This window comes from Nesoenas mayeri (assembly GCF_963082525.1).
Source record: "Nesoenas mayeri genome assembly, chromosome: 1".
Classification (NCBI taxonomy): Eukaryota; Metazoa; Chordata; class Aves; order Columbiformes; family Columbidae; genus Nesoenas; species Nesoenas mayeri.
In genome coordinates this window covers 39,365,249-39,383,587 of record NC_137541.1, presented here as the reverse complement: position 1 = coordinate 39,383,587, position 18,339 = coordinate 39,365,249, and the positions used below count along the sequence as shown (strand labels likewise).

The 18,339-nt window shown below is 55.9% G+C and overlaps 1 protein-coding gene across 1 annotated transcript; it reads left to right on the top strand.

Moving 5' to 3' along the window:
- Nucleotides 1-8,559: 8,559 nt before the first annotated feature.
- NPTXR (neuronal pentraxin receptor) lies at nt 8,560-17,533 on the top strand (the record flags this gene model as incomplete). Its single annotated transcript, XM_080359521.1, has 5 exons — nt 8,560-9,141; nt 15,836-16,058; nt 16,171-16,415; nt 16,734-16,913; nt 17,309-17,533. 5 exons carry the CDS (start codon nt 8,560-8,562, stop codon nt 17,531-17,533), a joined length of 1,455 nt encoding a protein of 484 aa, XP_080215647.1.
- Between the last annotated feature and the right edge of the window lie 806 nt (nt 17,534-18,339).

The following is an 18,339-nucleotide window of genomic DNA, read 5'->3' as shown; positions in this document are numbered from 1 at the left end:
GTTACACTCCTCCTTCTGAATTTTTGCCCTTGCTCCTTAACGGAGATGGGAAAGAAGATCCATCCATGCCCTTTAAAAAAGGGTATGGGATTGAGGGAGGAGTTTATTTGAAAGTATCCCCTTCCCTTCCCCGTAACCCCTAGAAAAAGAAACAAAAACAGGGAAATATTCTCTGTGTCTGTGCCATGTTTGTTCTCTTGTCGTCGTGTTTTTAGAGGAGATTTTATGATGGAGTGGAAAAAGTGAAATGATTAGTTTTGCATAAAAAAAGAAAAGTTTAAAAAAAATTTCTACAGGGAGAGAGTGAGAGAGAGTTTAAAAATGAATAATAAATGCAGTGATTGCACAAACTGTAGTGGTATTAGATGGTCCTTAGAGAAAAGAGTATTTTGTAGTATCGAAGCATGTGTGTCTGGGATGGTGTTTGGCTTGCTTGAACTGGAGGGAAAGGCATTCTGGGACTGAGCAGCGATCTCTGAGCTGAAAAGGCAAGTTGTGTGTTGGAGGAACCCTGTCTACAAACCCTTCCCGTCCTTGCCTCCCAAGTGTTGGAGTGAGTTCCCTTCCCTCCCATACCTCTCCTGTGAGCTAAGGTGGAGTCTCCAAGTGGTTTTCCAGCTGAGCAGCCCTCAGAAAAGGCCGGTTGCATTCTGCTAGAACGTGAACTGGGCCAGCGACATGGAAACAGTTGACTTACTTTGCATGCACAGCAAGCTGCTAAGATTTGGGGTTGGCGTGTACATTTCCTTGCCAAGTCACTGTCTCTTCTCTTTTTCCCTCCCCCATATCCAAGTGGGATAAAACACAGTGGGCTTATCTCCCGGGAAGCAGATACGCCTCCCCTCCATAGGGTCTCTTAGCTTCTTCCAGCATCAGGTGGGGAGTGGCATTTTTCCGTGTAGGATTCGCCACATCAGGACAGAGAACCAAGTCTGCAGTCCGACATCCTATCTCTGACAGCTGTCGGATCTTCAGAGGCGGATGAGAGGGCTGTCTTGTGTGCTCTGAAGTTGTTGCCGAGTGAGGAATGACCCTCTTCTTGAGGCCAGCAAATGCTGGAGGTTTTGGGGAGTGCCCCAATAGGACTGTGCTCGAGTAGGGCTGCTGCCTTCTGCTCTGGCTTCCTGCAGGGTGGTGGGGAAGAGCTGCCCGAACATTTCTTCAAAGCAAAAAGGCAGCTCTTGTGTGCTGGCTTCCTCATCCAAGGTGTCTCTGCTGGGCATTCATCTGGTACGTAGGGTGACTGCAGGGAAGAGGAAAGCCACCAGATGTTGGTGTCTGAACAGAAGGTGGCAGGCAGGGGACACTAGGACAGCTTTTCTTGTCTGGACTTCTCTGGTGCCCTTGGCTTTGTGGCGGCAGGTGACAGATGTCTCGATGCCTTCCATAGCCTGGGCTGCTTATGGGAACTTCTCCCTCTGCCCATTGAGCTCTGTCAGTGCTTCCCACGGCCTTTAGCTTGGTGCGGCAGCCTCCTGTCTCCTGCTGTCTACTCGCTGAGCAGAGCGGGACTGGGGAGGCGTGAAACAAATGAGATGCAAGCTCCTTCTGGGATGGAAAACAGAGAAATAGTGTGGTGAGCAGGCCCAGCTGTGGTGAGCCACTGCTTAATTTCTGTTTTCAGAAGAGAAAGGGAGCATTTCTCTGCGTCTCCCCTTACTGAAGTTCCCAGGGAGATTTTATGATATAAACAAAGGAAAGAAAAAACAAAAAACAAACACAAAAACAAACCCACAATCCTACTTTTTACCAGGTAGGAGCTGTCTCTGAGCTGAGTCTTCCTAGGGATTTCACTCCCTTTCCCAGCCCCTCTTTGTAGAGGAGGTTTTGGCAGCTCCCGGTGTTTGGAGATGATCACCTTCCTGAGGACCTCCTGGCACAAAGAGGTTACCGTGCTGAAGGATGATGTCCCAAGACCCCTCACGCTTCTGCCCACATCAGCTGTGGCATTACTGGGGCTTCTCAGGAGCAGGTCCTTTTTCCCAGGGAGGTGTAACAAACCTGGAGTGCGTGTCTGGCTAAGTGCTTCTTTTTTCCCTTCGCCTCCTTCCCCACCTTCCAACAAGACCTTTTTCTTCCTTGCCTGGCACATCCTTTTACTCCAATGTCGCTTGCTTTTGCTGCATTTTTCAATCGCCCAATAATCGTGCAAGAGCTGGGATCTTATTTACTTTTTATATATAAATATATAAATATAAAAGAAACCTTCCCCCCTCTCCCCGCTTTTCCCCCTGTCTCACCCCCCGCGCAGCCTTCCTGATGTCCTCTCTGAAGGCGGTGGTGCTGTAGAGGGTTGATTTGGGGCTGGGGATTTGGTGCCTCCTGGTTTCTGTTCCCTCTTGGCTTGCTGTGGCCTCTCTGCCAGCCATGTCACTGCCCGCTGCCTCGTCTCCCTCACCCGAAGGGGGTGGTGGGTGGATGGGACCATCCTGCCGAGGGTGCTGGCAGCCCGACCCGGCCATGTTTGCACAGAGGAGCGCCGGAGGAGTGCCGAGTACTGCTTCAGAAATCCCCCTCTCCCTCTCCGTGCTTCCTTCCCGAGGTAACTCCAGCAAATATCTTAACTGCATCAATGCTTTGGGGTTGAGTGAGTAAGTGGCTTCGTTTTCTTTTCTTCTGTTTTTTAGGTCCTTCCCCAGAGTGCAATGTGTGTGGTTTCTTTTTGGGGGTGTAGACAGGAGGAGATGTTTGGAGTCTTATCTCCATCCTCACCTTTGCCCTTCCGTCCTCTACTTCTCTCTCCTTTCTGTGTTTCCCTGTATCAAACTGACGTGTCTAGTGGGGTCTGTGCCCTTGTCTGCGCAGGGCCAGCAGCCTTGGGGTGCCCTGTGTCCCACCTGCCTCGCTCATAAGGACATCACAGAGCCCTGAGCTCTTCTTTCTCCCTTTCTTTAAATGTCTCCTTCCAGGAACAAAGGGAGATGTAGTCAGTTTGCCCTTCCCATATGTTGGTGGGCAGCTTCTGGCAGCTCTTCTGTCCCTTCCAGCTTCTGTATGGTGGGAAGTGATGGTCTCCAGGACCGTTGGAGGGCATGGTGCTGGGGATGGAGGAGTGGGGATGTCCTCTGTGCTCCCAGGTCCAGCAGAGCAGGGCAGTGGGCAGCAAGCACCGTGCTGCAGCGTAGGGAAGAAGCGAGGTGACAGAAGAGCAGCCAGATGCAGTCAAGGTGGATACCAGTGTCAGCAGCAGCTCAGAAAATAGATATATCTGATGGGAGGGAAAGGGCTTGGTCAGGATAAGTAGCTGAAGTGTTAATTCCCATTGCAGGTCCCTGGTTCTTGACTTCGTTCTTGCTCAGCCAAGCACTTAGAGCTTGCACTAACGCGTGGGAGCACGGCTGGGTGTGCATCAAAGCACTTCATGGGGCTCTGGGGCGTTGTAGGACTAGCAGGGCCCCATCGTGCCCCCGAGCGGCCCCTCAGCTGTGCCCCGCTGTCGGGCGTGCTGAGCTTTCCTCCTGGGCAGAGCAGCAGGTCTATTGCTCTTTAGCTGTCCTGGAGGGAACCTGCTGCTTCCAGCCCCTGAGCTGCAAAGGGGGATGTTTTCTTAGGTCAAGTTCTCAAACAGAACAACAGAAAAAGTATTCATTGTGGTGACTTTCTTCAGGAAAAAAGTTGTGCCCATGCCTTCCCCAAGCTAATCAACTTGGTTATGTTGTCCTCTTCCTCTTCTCCTCTCCCCTGCCGTTAAGCCTTGTACGCTCAAGAATAGAGGACTATCTCTATTTTGGGATACTTTTTTCCCCCATTTGTTTGCTTTTTGGATAGGAAGTTGTCCGGTGGTGGTGGAGGGCGGGGGGCCTGCCTCATCTGTTCCTTCCTTTCACCTTCCCCAGTGCCAAGCTTAGCCTCAAATCCTGAAGATTCCTGCAAATACTGAACTCCGAGCAGGCGAGTTACCCCACTGAGCTCTGTGGTACTTGGGTGCTTCAGATTCTGCCTGTGCTTGAGTTTTGGCAGCATCAGAGCCTTATCCTTTCTCTTAGAGAAGGTCAGACCTAACTCCTAGAGTGCTGAGGGTTCTGGTGCAACCCACCTGGTTCTTTATTTCCCCTCACCTGGCATACAGAGTGAAGGTGGTAATTTTTTTTTTTAATTTAAAATAAACCTAAATATGTATCTTGTAATTTTTTTATTTTGAAAAAAAAATGCATTTAAGGATTGTGCACGGATGAATTGTATATCTATATTTTTTTTTTGTCTTGCAATTTTCATTTAAATATAGTGTTTGTTCAGTTTTGTTTTGTTTTTAATCCAGTTCCCAGCTGGCTAAACTCTGTCTAGAGCGGATGGGTGGGAGACGCAGCCACTGGAGGGGTGATTGAATCAGCCCTTCCCCTGGTGCTTCCCACAAGAAAATGGTTTGCTCCAGGTTTGGGGGTGGGGGTTGTGCTGATTACTCTTGTATTCTTGTACATTTTGTTCTTTCTGCTGCTCTTGGATATTGTATCAATGCCAGAAATGGGGAGTTAAAAAAATTTAAAAATTAAAAATTAACCCCAATAAATTGTTACATTCCAAAACCTGTTGTTTTTTCTTCCTTGCTTGGGCTGGGACTTGCTTGGGGTTTGAGGGACCTGTGGAGCCGGTAGTGAGATCCTGAAACACCTGTCCTAAGCCAGCGTCAGTCAGAAACTCACGTAGTCCCTTCTTGCACACTGTGGGTCAGTTCTGATTTGGGTCTTCAGACCTTTGTGGGCACAGAGAAGCTCTGACAACATACAAGTAACACTACTGTAACGCTGAGGGAAGGGGAGGTGGGGGCACTTCGGGAAGGCAAGTGGAGTCTGAGCATCTTCCTCCAATGTGCTTTGGAGAGCCTCCCATGAGCCTCACACATCCTTTTCTTTTAAAAATGAAATGGAACCTGAGCATGGCCTAGCACTTTGTGGCAGGAAAAACGCTTTAGGCTTTTCCCAACTCCAAAATGCATGCCTAAGTGACACGCTAATCCACAAAATATGGTGAAAAATACTCCTAATGTGTGCAATCAAAGCCCCAAACTCACTCCATTAGTCTCTAGCCCATGGAAGCTGTATTAAAAGTGCTATTGGTGTGAGATGTGATAGGGGAAGTGGATGGATTTTGGGTGCTGAGGAAATCCAGGCGGGCAGGAGAGGAGAGTGGGAAGTGGGTGCTTCTGGGTGCTGGGAAAGGGCAGCAGCTGGGGACAGCTGCAGTGTCACCATTGAGATGGCTCTGACTGAAACACCCTGGAGAGAAAGGTTGGGCTGAGCTGGGGATTCCTGGGGGAGAGTCACTGTTTGGTCAGCTGAGGCCAGGGGTTCTTCAGATGTCTCCACGATTTCTGGAGCTGGAGGAAGGCTGAGAGGCAGATGCCAGCCTTGGCCATACATGTCCAACGAGGTCCTGCATGAGTGTGCTGGTGCACGTAGAGCTTGTAGCAGGGCTGAGGTGACACAAGCCTCATCTGCTGGGGTATGGGACCTGATGACGAAAAAAGCCAGGATTTCTATGCTACGTGGAGTCTGCAGATCCCTCAGTGAGATGGACTGAAGGCTCCTGGTCTAAGGAGGAGGTGGAGCTGGGTGAGTGGAGTGGCAGGTGTGGAGGAACCCTTCTGCCTCATTAGGGTGGCCCTGGGTGTGCCCCTGAGCTGGGCAGTAGCCTTGGGTTACCCTCCCCCAGAAAAACGCTCCCTCCTTTCCTCACCACCCCCACGGTGTGGGCCTGAGCATCACAAACGGGCCAGCATCCCTCCTGGCCAGCAAGGGGCTGCCTCGTTCCCTCAGGGAGAGTAGGATGGGGGGCAGCATGTCTGCCAGGCTCAGAGCAGGGGGTGTCCTTCCCCTCATGCCAGCAGCCCATCCCAAATGTCCTGCTCACCCAGGGACCACAGCAAGATGGCCTCTTGGCTCACTCTGACCTGTCCACAGCCATCCCCTGGGGACAGCTGCCAGCCCAAGACACCATTTGGGAATTAACTAGATGGAAGAAAAACCCTGAATCACTTGCTCCACATCCCTCTGGGCTGAATCTGTGAGTTCTTGTGAAAACCAGCTTCTGCCACCAATCCTGTTCAAAAATAGGGCTCCCCAAAGCCCTCCCATTGCCTGTCCCTACCCCGTCACCCATGGGAGGGCAGGTTTTTGGCATCACTGCATCCTCACAGAGACAGCTGCCTATTGAGAATCTTTGAATTGCTATTCACGGGACAAGGAGGCTGCTCTGACTACTCCCCAGCCTGAGTCATCACCCCCTGCGAAAATCTATTTTTGCCACTTCTTTGCCTCTGGGAAGAAGTTGTGGCCCCTGCTGAGGCAGAGGGAGAGGTCAGGACCCCGGGAGCAGTGAGCCCTGCCCGCTGTGGCAAAAACTCATCCACCTCCTGGCACGGGCAAGTGGGTCACGGCTGATGTGGAGAGGCTCATCCACCCCACCCGTTGCCACGGCGGCATCAGCTGGAGGGATAAACCTTGCCACCGTGATCCTGCAGCCTTTGGCAATAAAATCTGGCTGGCCAGTCCAGTCCAGTGCACAGTCCCCAGCACAGCATTGCTTCCCCCAGCCTGGGAACCAAAAAGCCTCATAGAGGCATACAGGATATTCTGTGCAGCGTTGCAAGTAAGGACATCCCTCCTCTCCTATGAGGACAAACTGAGAGAGTTGAGGTTGTTCAGCCTGGAGAAGAGAAGGCTCCAGGGAGACCTTATTGTGGCCTTTCAGTACTTAAAAGGGGCTGAGATGGAAGATGGGGACAGACTTGTTAGCAGGCCAGAGTTTTAAACTAAAAGAGGGCAGATTAAGGCTAGACATGAGGAAGAGATTTTTTTCCAATGAGGGTGGTGAAACACTGTCCCAGGTTGCTCAGAGAGGTGGTAGATGCCCCATCCCTGGGGACATTCAAGGCCAGGCTGGACAGGGCTTTGAGCAACCTGATCTAGTTGAAGATGTCCCTGCTCATTGCAGGGGATTTGACTAGAGGAGTTTTGAATGTCCCTTCCAACCCAGACTATTCTGTGATTCTATGATCCCTCCCACCCTGAGCTGCACGCTGTGCGATAGGGGAGGTTGGTCCAGCAGCCACATGGTTTCGTTTCAAATCAGCTCCTGCCTGGCCGCTGACAGTGTCAGGCATGCTGCAGGAAGGGGTGACACAGGGGGTGCAATCCCTTGCTACCTCTAGGAAGGGGCAGGTTGGAGGCTGGTGGCCTTCCTCTATGCCACAGGGCACAGGATTCTATTTTCTGTGCATCCTGCATCAGTACCCACTCATTCCAGCACACCAAGCATTCACCTGGCCAGAGCACTTGCTGGCCTCAGTGCCGGGCCAGGTGCCTGTCGCTGGGCTTTCTCCACACCCACTTTCTCACCCTCCTCCATACCCACCTCTGCTTTTCCTCTTCATGGTTCCCTTCATCTCTTCCTTAAACTGCCCCATCTGACTTCCTCTCCTCCTCCCACAGCCTCCTAGCACCACAAGCTGGGAAGACCTCTTGCTGGCTCCCAGGTGAGGATTTGGGGGGGCTGGGGTGCAATGTACTCTTTGAGGAGAGAGGGTGACCATGCCCTGACAGCAGCATCCCGTTCCCTGCTCGCATGAAGCTGAATTTGAGGAGCCTTTGTAGCTCTGGCTCCCTTGCAATCCACTCATACATGCCTGAGGGGGAGAAGATGTAATGCCTACCAGTGTTTCATATCGAGCGCTGGAGCTGTTTTAACACATATGCTGCTACTTTCCTGCTGGCTAGGAAGGGTTCCCTGCCTTTACTGAGCAGAGCTTAAAATCGATGTTGCTTGCCTTCCCTCCACTGCTCCTCTTTGCTTGGCTGGGCTGCGTAGCTGAGGTCCCGGCATACCTGGGGAGGGGAGAGGGCAGGGCTTGTGTTGGATGGGCAAGCGCTCTGTCAGAGCAAGGAGAAAGCAGGTGCCTGAAGTATCTCCTTTACAAGCGGTTTAGGGTAAAGTGATAGTAGAGGAAGATTAAATGTATATATTTATTTTCCAAATGGATGGTGTGGGCGTGCAGGGCAGAAGGCGAGGGTATCCCATGGCTGCTACCTGCAACAGTTGCGTCTGGGGTGGGAGAGCAGGGCAGCCACCCCGCTGTCCTCCCGGAGGAGGCATTTCTAAGAGCTGGAAAGTTGTTGGTTTAATTTTTAGGAGAAAAGCAAGGCGGGAAACGTCCCTCAGCAGCCCTAAAGGCGGCCCCAGTGCCCCCCTCAACTCCTGGTCTCCGGCTCCTCTTTTCCGCTCACATCCGGACGCTTCGCACTTGCAGCCCGAGGAGGGATGCTGGAGGTGGAGGGGGTCCCTAAGAGGGGCAGGGCCGGGCGGGGCTGCACGGCCGAGCCGGGGCGGGGGCAGCGGCGGGGGCGGTGCGGTGCGTGCGGCACCGCCCGGCACATATAAGCGCGGCGCTCCGGGGCCCCGGCGTCGGTGCTGCTGCCGGTACCGTCCTTCCCCGCCGGCTCCCTCCGGGCTGTCCGTCCCTCTATCCACCCGTCCCCTCCCGCTTTGTTTTTTCGCTGTCCGCGGGCTCGGGCCCCCCACGCCGCTGCCACCCTGAAGTTTCTGGCGGTGCTGCTGGCGGCGGGCATGCTGGCTTTCCTGGGGGCCATCATCTGCATCATCGCCAGCGTCCACCCGGCCGGCACCGCCGCTCCCGCTGCCGCCCCCGCCGCCGACAATGACTCGGCCGCCGCCGCGCTCCTGCCCGCCGCCGACAAGGGGCTGGGAGCGCTGCACGGCCCCGCCGAGGCTCTGGCCAGCGCCGGGCCGCGTCTGCCCGGGGGGCCGCCGCCGCCGCTCTTCAGCCGCTTCGTCTGCACGCCCCTGAGCGCCGAGTGCCCGGCCGCCGGTACCGGCCCCGCCAGCGGCCCCGGCCCCGAGGAGCTGCTGGCGCTGCGGAGCGCGGCGGCTGAGCTGCGCCGCACGGCGCTGGAGCAGAAGGAGCGGATCCGCATGGACCAGGAGACCATCCGGGAGCTCACCGGCAAGCTCAGCCGCTGCGAGGGCGGCCTGCGAACCTCCCCCGCCGCCGCCGCCGTCCCCCCTGCCGCCGGGCTCCGCGCCGCCCCGCGCCCCGGCACCATGGGCCACCCCCCGGCCGAGCCGCCCGCCGTGCGGGAACTGGAGGAGGCCGTCCGTGCCCTCCAGGACCGCATCGACCGGATAGAGGTGCGAGGGATGCTGCTAGGGTCGGGGGAATGCTCCCGGGGGAAGATGCTCCCAGGGGTCTGGGGGGCAAGGGGATGCTCCTGGCGGGGATGCTCTGCACACACCATTCCCAGTGTTTGCTGCCAACTGCACCCCAAAACAGCTTGTTCCCCTCGTGAGGCTTCAGGAAGGTTGTCCTTGCCCTGCTCTTCCACAAGGCCTCTGCCCAGGGGTGAGGGGCTTGCCCTCAGCCCCCCTCTCTTCCCTCCATGCAGCATGATCCCAAGGGGCCAGGGCTGCCCTGCTTTTTCCCTCGCCTGCACCCAGGTAGGGCACCTCGCTTACCCTGTAGCACCCACCAAGGCCTCTGCTTGAGCAAGGGAAGCAGGTTGACGGCTCAGGACCAGATCTTGCTCTTTAGCGGAAAGGTAAATCTTACCTGATCCCATTGCATCTGTGAATGGGACATGTCACAAAGTAAAGGCTGATGCCACCTGCCGCAAGCACAACAACCCTTCCCTGCATGGTTTGTAGAAGCTGTAGAGAAGGGGCCAGCTGGAGCCACTTGCTCTGCCCAGCACAGTGGCATCGGGCTGTTGGCATTTAGGGTGTGCACCCTTGCTCCCCACTTTGTAGCATCTATGCAGCGTGTGCCCGGTGGGCTGAGCCCTGGCCCGACTGTGAACCAGCAGCACCAAAGGCTCTGTGGTGATGCTGTGGATGGGACCCGTCACAGGGTGCATATGTGTGTTGATTTATTTGGGCTGATGTGGGCTCAGCAGTTGCAAGAACCTTGGCAGAATTTGCAGCATGTAGTGAGGCAGTAGTTTGGGCACATGAGAGCTGCTGGAGGGGTGTTGTCTGGTTTGCTCCAGATGTACTGTCTTTTCTGGGGGGTTTATTGTCCCCTGAGGTCTACTGGGGACCAGAGCCACCTGCAAGGAGCCTCCTGTGAGTCTTCAACTTCCTCATCTTCCCATTTGGTTCCCTGTTGCCCTCTCCACTTCTCCCTGGAGTTGAGAGTGAGGTCAGGCAGCACCCCATTAGGTCCCTCTCTCCAGCTTTGCCCTTCTGCTTCCCCCCACTGCAGCCTTGTGGGCACAGCAGCAGCAGGACATGGCTGGAAAATTCAGAGCCACTGTGGTCACAGGCTGAGAAATGAGACCGGGAGAAGGTTATTGTAATGGATGGAGATATGAAAAGGGACAGAAAGATGGGGGACAGGCAAGTAAACACATGCATGTGTGAAGGGAAAGAGCTGGAGACTGGAGGAAGCACCTGTGAGCTGCCAGGCTAATGCACACATGTGAATGAAAACAAACACGGAGGCACACGTCGGGGGGCGGGCATGCAACCTGGCTGAGCATGATGCCTACAGCCTGATACAGCCAAAGGGAGAGACAGAGCCACCCTGGAACACCCTTGCAGCCCCAAGTAGATTGCCACAAGTGGGATCACACAACTGGGCTAACAAATGGATGTGCAGACAGCAGATGTGCTCATCCAGAAATAAAACAGGGGAAAAATAACCCCCTGCGCACACACCAGCGTGTGCCTGAGGACCTGATGATGTACGGTGGGAAAGTGTTTGACACATCAGTTTGAACTTCAGGGAGCATCAGGGCCTTTAGCTGCTCTCCGGTTACACTCTTCCCCTTCCCTGAGGGGCTGCGTCACCTGTGAGCTGCCCTGGCCCCTCTTCTGCGGTTTCTGGGGATCGCAGGAGGTTTGGGGTGCAGGAAGGTGAAGTTCACAAGGGCTGGAGCAGGCTCCCATGTGCACCATGGGAGCCTGAAGCAATGCTGGGTCGAGGCTCGCACACACATACTGATGTCACCAAAAATATTCCATTTTGCTCTGCTGGTGACCTCCATGTCCCAAGGGTACTCTGCAGGGGAGATGCAGCACCCCACAGCTCAGCAAGCCCTCCAGGTTCAAGAAATGAGGCAGTGTGTTGCAGGGGGACTGGACTTCAGCTACCCTGGCCCCAGCCTGCCATAATGTGCCACCTGGGCCAGCCTGGTGACAGCCGAGCCCTGGGGTTACACCTCAGCTGTGAGGCAAAGGCTGTGAGGCAAAGGCTCTCCTCGCTGGCTTGCCTTTGCCCTCTCCTGTACAAGCAGACACCCCAAAACTTGCCGACAGGCTGCTTGCATCTCTCCATCCCATGAAGCTCCATCATCTGAGAACCTTTCTGGGGTACTCCATGGCATGGGGGGCACCCCCAGCTCTCCTAAAGGGAGTTGGCAATCACCCCAGAAGGTGATCTGGATGGGGATGGTCCTGGGGTGATTTGCAGTGCACTGGAGGCTCTGCGAAATCCCACAGGAGGAAATGAAGGAGAGGAAACACACTTGAAGTTTGGGATGACTTAATCCTGGGAGAGGGATGACACAAAATGCTGTGGGTCCCCCCGGGATCGCTGCATCCCAGGGCATCTCCCCACAGACACCGGGTTTGCCGGCAGGGATTACTGCTGGAGGCTCCGGAGCCAGGATTGCGGCAAGGGGGCTGGCAGAAGATCACTGACCTAATCCGGGTGCTCTCGGCCGCAGCTGTAAGGCATAACAAGATTTATCAATGCGCCGAAAAACCTATTGAGTCATTTCATTCTTAATTTTGATGGCAAGGTTTCCGAGGGACAGCACAAAGAAGGTCTCCCCTCTTTGCTCTCCAATGTTTTGGCAGGGATGGGCTAACGCTGGCATGGTGTTCACATGGGGACACCTTCACCTGCTCCTAACCCCTCCGCAGGCATTGCTCATCCTTTCCTCATGTGCAGCAGCCTGGCTGGGCTTTTTCCTCCCAGGTTTTAGGAGTACCTGCCTGCTCTCTGTGTGCTCATATCCATATGCTCAGGCACAGTTTAGCTTGCAGAGCTGGGGGGCCAAAATGCTCCTTTTCCACGCTTGTAATTACTGCTGCAAATGGAAACTCAGCGGTTTTGGAGGGGGGAGGGAATCACACCCTGGGCTGTGCTGGGGTACAGATGCCCTCCTCGCCCCTATCGTCCCTTGGCTGTCTGAGAGGGGCGACAGCCTGATGGGCCCTGAGGGACACCCGGCCCAGCAGAGCCGAACCTGCCTGTGTGCTCCTGAGCTGGCGTGTGGCTGTGCTGCTGTGGCTGGTGACCTGGCTGCTGGTGTGAAACCCTCGGGTACGGGCCTGGGAATGGGAGTGGGGTGGCTGCCTCCCTCCTGCCTCCAGCAAAGCAGGGATGGAGAGCCCCAAATCCTGACAGCCCCGGGCCCCAAGCGAAGTTTAAGGACAGGAAAGAGCAGCAAGCTCTTCTCTTGCAAGGAGGAGGGAAAGGCCAATGCATTCCTGCTCACACCCACCCTGGAGTTTAATGACTCCCGAGCTCTTTCTGGAGTCCAAAACAGTCCAAAAAGGTGGCAGGGCCCCAAAAACCCTGGTGCAACAGGTGCACCGTCCTGCAGCGGTGAGCATTGCATGTTGGTGACCATGGAGGCACTGCGGGCAGGCTGGGGGGATTCATGGGTCCGGGGAAGGGAATGAGGCTGCTACGTGCGCACACCCAGCTCAGCATCGTGTTCGCTGGGATGTGATGGGGCATTATCCCCTGGGCATCGTTCTGCGGTCTTCCCCACCCTGTCCCAGCAGCTGAGGTGGGCACTTGGGTGCCGGCAGCTGAGGGGGAGCAGCAGGGCCCAGATTTGCTGGTGCATTAGTAAATGAGGCTCTGATCTCCTTACATAAAGTGCATTTGCTGACCGAGGGCTACAGCCCAAGCAAGTGCACACTGATGTGGCCGCCCCAGCCCTGCAGCCCCCCACTCCTACCTCCTCCCCCCTACCCCCCCCAGCCACTGACATTTAACGTGATTAATATTACCTGGCATCTTTCAATCTTTTTCGCCGGCTCCGGTGGCCAAAAAGCGTCGAGCAAGCCTCCCCCGCACCCGCTGCTCACTACCGTGCTGCCTGCACGGCAGCAGATGGGAAGCCGGGTGCCTGCTGAACAGTCGGGAAGAAGGCGCTTCCCCCTCCATTCCCCTCCCCAAAGGTCACTGGTAGATAACAGCTGCACAGCTAACATTAATAATTTTGCAAATAATTTGATTTGGGAGAAAGATGCTCAAGCGGCAGCTTGGAGACATGGCATGGAGGATGGTCAGAGGGTCCATGGTCTGGCTCGGGGATGGGGATGGTGGCTGCTGGGATGCTCCTAGGATGATGGGGTGGCCCCCAAACTCTGCTGGATAAGGGTACCAGTTGCATCACTTGCCAAGAGGAACATGGGGGTGGCAATGGTTCATCCGGGCACATGGTTCTGGCTGTCGGTGCCCCAACTGTCAGGCTGGAGGGGCCAGGGAGAGCTGGACAGAGGGTTGGATGGGGAAAAACTCAGGAAAGGGGAAGGAACTGAGCAAAAGGGGAGAGGTAGCGTGTGTGTGCACAGAGGGGTGCATCAGGAGATGCTCTGAAGCCAGAAAAATGAAAAAGCCACAGGGAGAAAAGTTACAGAGGGAAGAAAATAGCAGCGGGGAGAGAAGCAGGAGGAAGAGGGAGGAAATAAAAAAGCACTCAGTCACTACTGAATAATGTAGGGCAGGCTATCAGGGGCTAGCGAGAGTGACAAAAGCTCCCAGCCTTTTCTTTTTTCGTCATTAACAGATGGAGCTGTGCACGAAAGCAGGGACGTAGGCTCCAAACCCGCAGCTCGAGCAATCAAAGCGTGCGGCAGACAGGCGCGCACCAGCCTCCGCCGCACCCTGAAGGGATGAGAAAAGCTCTCGCAGCCCACGGGATGCAGACAAAGAGGAGAAAGCGACCCCCATCCTGCCTGCACTGCCCCCCACCAGCACAGCCTCCTCTGTGTGGATATGAGCACAGGCAATGCTGGGTGGGAATTATCCCGGCTTGAGGATGGGAATTAACCTTTCCACTCCTCTTTCCTTCCCTTCTGCCGTCCCTTCCCTGCGTCTCAGCCACTGTACTGGTGGTTACCTAAGACCCCTCACAAAAAAAGGGCTAAAGTCCATTCCCTGTCGGCTAATCCCTCCCTGTTTTATACCAAACACAGGATGCCCTTTGCCGAGTGCTCTTCCCTTCCCAGAGAGGTTTTGCTCTCTCCACGAGAGCATCCACAGTGCTGCCAGAGCCAGCCGGCAGTGAGAGCTGGCGTTTGGTCAGGGCTGGCAGATGTCCCCTGCACAACCTCTTTTTTCTTGCTGGGTTTTGTTTCTCCCCATTGTTTTTCCTCACAAAACCTGTGGGTTTGTCCCAGCAGACCCCGCTGGAGGCTTCTGCAGACCCTGGGGCATTACAGCCATCCTCTTATCTACAGCCCGAGTGTTCCTGCCCAGCGTGGGGACATTTGTGCTCACACCGACACCATCTTCTCACTTCCCCTCTTCCTATTACCTTCTCCCTGCTGTTCCCATCTGCCAAGGTTCCATCCTGCCCAGCCAAACCCAGATTTCCTCCAGCCTTTCCCTCCCCTCTGTTGTTGATGATGGATAGCAAAGATTGGGGGTGACATGGGGGGCATACCCCCCTTGCACCTTTGTATGTGGGATCATCAAGTCCTGTCCATCCTGGAAAAGCGAGATATAGGGAAGAAGAAAAAGCTGGAAGCCGCAACTATATATGAACATGGTGACCTCCTCCAGGCCAGCTCCAAGGACGGGGGGAGCCTGTCTAGACCAGTAGGGATGACATCACCCCATGTACCACCAGCACAAGCTGTGCAAATGTCCAGGGCTGAAGCAGCCATGCAGACCCCTCTTGGTGCTGCAATGGCTGTGGTGGCTCCTGCCTTGGCCACCATGACTGCTCTGGCACCTTCAGGAAGGTCTGGCAGCACAGAGAAAGTGGTCACCACCTTCCCAAGCCTGTGGCAGAGAGCTTAATGCCCCAAGGACGTAGGGTGGGGAGAGGGCTGCTATTTATGGAGAAACACCGGGAGTGTGGCAAAGGGCCACCTTCTCCCTTCCAGCCTGGTTTTCTTCTAGCTGGAATGGGGTCTCTCAATGAGGTGCGATTTGGGATCTTTGTAGGGTACAGTAGTGGTTGGGAGCATCCTTGCCAGGCACTGGGTTTTTGATCAGCCAAGGGAAGAGTTTTCATCTGGGTTTTAACCCTTATAGGACAAGATGCGCTCAATATCCCCAAGTAATGGGCCATGTCTTGAGGACTGGAGGACCTACCACTTTCCCCACTTCCCTGTGACATCCTTATGGCCCAGCAGAACCTGGCTTACACTTACGGAGAGCTACCTGCCCAACCTGGCACGTGTGCACACACCCCACGTGCCGGCTGAGCTGAGCTAAGAGGATTACAGCCCCATTATGTGATGTTAATGTGCTGGCTGTGGTGAAGCTGCCTCACGTGCAGTGGGAAAGGGGTGTCCCAAGCTCCTTCCTCTGTTGTCCTCTCTTTGTGGGAGCAGAGCCAAGGGATGACCTGAGCACCCGTGCGTCCTGTTCTGGCTCTGTCTCTGAAGCAGCAGGAAGTCATTAAGAGCAGCCAAGCTTTGTTTTGCAGCAATGAACTCAATGGGGACTCTGGGAGGGGAGGTACAAAGTCAGCCGGAGGCTCTTGGAGAAGACCCTGCTGCAGATGTAGGGTTGTGGTCCAGCAGTGGCACGGGCTGAGCACGTCCTTATTTAATCTCACACAGTGACACTGCGCTGAGTTTTCTCTTTTTTCCCTCCTTCCCTGCCCCCCGTCGTGGCTGCTGCCGAGCGCAGCAGGAGCTGCCAGCCCGCACCAACGGCTCCGCGCCCACCGCCCCGGCGCTCGCCCGCGACGCCCTCCACACCAAGATGGAGCAGCTGGAGGAGCAGCTCCTCTCCAAGATCCTGACCCTGCAGAAGGAGCGCCAGGCTGCCAGCACCGACCGCAGCCAGCAGCAGCACCACATCGACAAGGAGCTGAACTCCCTCCAGAACCGGGTGATGGAGCTGGAGCATGGTGAGTCCTGCCCAACGGGGATGGAGGAGGCACAGGGGTTCCTGGGACAAGCCACCCTCATCTCAACGGTGGGTGCTGATCCTCCTCTCTCCTCCCTGTCCTTGACATGCAGGACCACCAGGCTATAGCCCTCCTGATGCCTTCAAGGTGAACATCCCAGTGCAGAACAACTACATGTACGCCCGCATGAAAAAGAGCCTGCCAGAGCTGTATGCCTTCACCATCTGCATGTGGCTGAAGTCCAAGGCCTTAGGTGGGCTTGGTACCCCCTTCTCCTACTCTGTCCCAAGCCAAGCCAATGAGATTGTGCTGCTGGAGTGGGGCAGCAACCCCCTGGAACTGCTCATCAATGACAAGGTCAGTCAAGCTGGAGTGGGGACAGGAGGGAAAGCTCTTGCCCTCATCTCCCCTACTTCAACCCCCCTGGGAAACAATGCTCCTGGGGGTACCAGGGTGGGGGACCTGAGAGGACAGGGCTCAAGATGGAGGCAGGAGGATGAGGAGGATGGCTCGCCAAGGTGGGTTTTGAGAGGGAGAAGCAGCACATCCAGATGTCTGTAGAATTTGAGATGCCGCTGTCATAGGGGTGCACCACTTGTCCTGTGAGGTGCTGGGACGACAATGGGGTCTTCTGGCAGTGCCACTAAGTGCCAAGCTCTTGCATTTCTCGCAAAGGTCGCCCAGCTGCCACTGAGCCTGAAGGACAAGGCCTGGCACCACGTCTGTGTGGCATGGACCACCCGGGACGGCAAGTGGTCGGCGTACCAGGACGGTGAGCAGCGGGCTGCCGGTGAGAACCTGGCCTCCTGGCATGCCATCAAGCCCCAGGGCGTCATCATCCTGGGCCAGGAGCAGGTACGTGCTGGCTCACCACCGAGGGCTGCTGGTTCACATCGCTCTGGTGTGAAGCCAGATGGGGGGAGCAGCTGCCAAACAGGGTGAGGGCAGGGGATGGCACAGGCAGATTGCATTGGCAGCGTGGGCCAGGGGCTCTTCTGCCCACTCATTCAACCTCCAGGGGGTGGCACATGCACTCGTCATCTTCTCTTCCCACTCTCTATCCCTCTGTCCCCAACTTGCTCCCCTCCTTCTTCCATCTTCCCCACACATCCCTCTCCTCCCCTCCTTGCCACGAAGTATCTTGTTCCGCTTCTGCCCCATCTTCTCCCTCTACCCCTTGACCTGTTTGTCCACTGGATGTGTGTCCCTCCTCTCATCCCCATCCCATCACCTCTCCTGCTCTTTCCCAGGACACGCTGGGTGGCCGCTTCGATGCCACGCAGGCCTTCGTGGGGGAGCTGGCCCAGTTTGGCGTGTGGGACCACATGCTGGCACCGGCGGAGATCCTGGGCTTGGCCAACTGCACCTCCCACCTCCAAGGCAACGTGATCCAGTGGGATGACCAGGCGGTGGAGGTCTTCGGGGGCGCCAGCAAGGCAGGCTTTGTTGCCTGTGAGGAAGGGAGGAAGGAATGAGTGGCCCTTCACCCCCTCCCCAGCGCCAAGGAGCCGGACCAGCCCCGGAGGGGACAGCGGGGAGCCCCTTTTCCCCTTCCCAGACCACCAAGCCTTGCCACTGCACTGGGGCAATGCTCAAGGCCCCTGCGGTGGCGTCCTGGGATGGGGGGGTGGGCTGGCAGCCTCCTTCTTGCCCTCATGCCAGCAGCGCAGCTTGTCCACCCTTCCAGCAGACCTGCTGCAGGGTCTTGTCTTGCTCCGTGTCTGTTTTAGGATGACCTCGCTGTACCTGGAGATATCTCTGATAAGGCAAGGGTCCCTGCCTTGTCAGCCCCAATGGGGAATGGGAAGGAGACCTCCATCTGCCCCAAGCACGGTCCGGCCTTGGTGGGATGCCAGTGTGCAGACATTCCCCTGGCACATCCCCTTTCCTTATTTATTTCTAGTGCCCCTCTGTCTGGTTTTGTGAGCTCGTACTCCAAATGAATCCAAAGGCTCAGCTGGGAGCATCTTCCCCTCAGGCCCCATCCCTTTTCCTGCCTCCCTGCTTTTCCAAGCACAGCCCTGGGGGGTCCAAGGGAAGATGATAGAGGGTCGCTGCTGTGGTGTTCCACCCCTGTGCTGCTTCCCTTGCCTCTGCTGCCTGTTTGGGCAGGGCTGCCCGAGGGGAGTCAGACTTTTGAGGCAGAGGGAAGCAGAGTGGGACCCCCCCCAAGCTGGGGGGTCATTTGGGCACTGAGGGATTGGGGGAAAGGAGCAAAGCATCTCCCCAGCCCTGGCTGGGGTGGAGGGAGTGCAGCACTGCCATCAAAGGGCATTAAAGC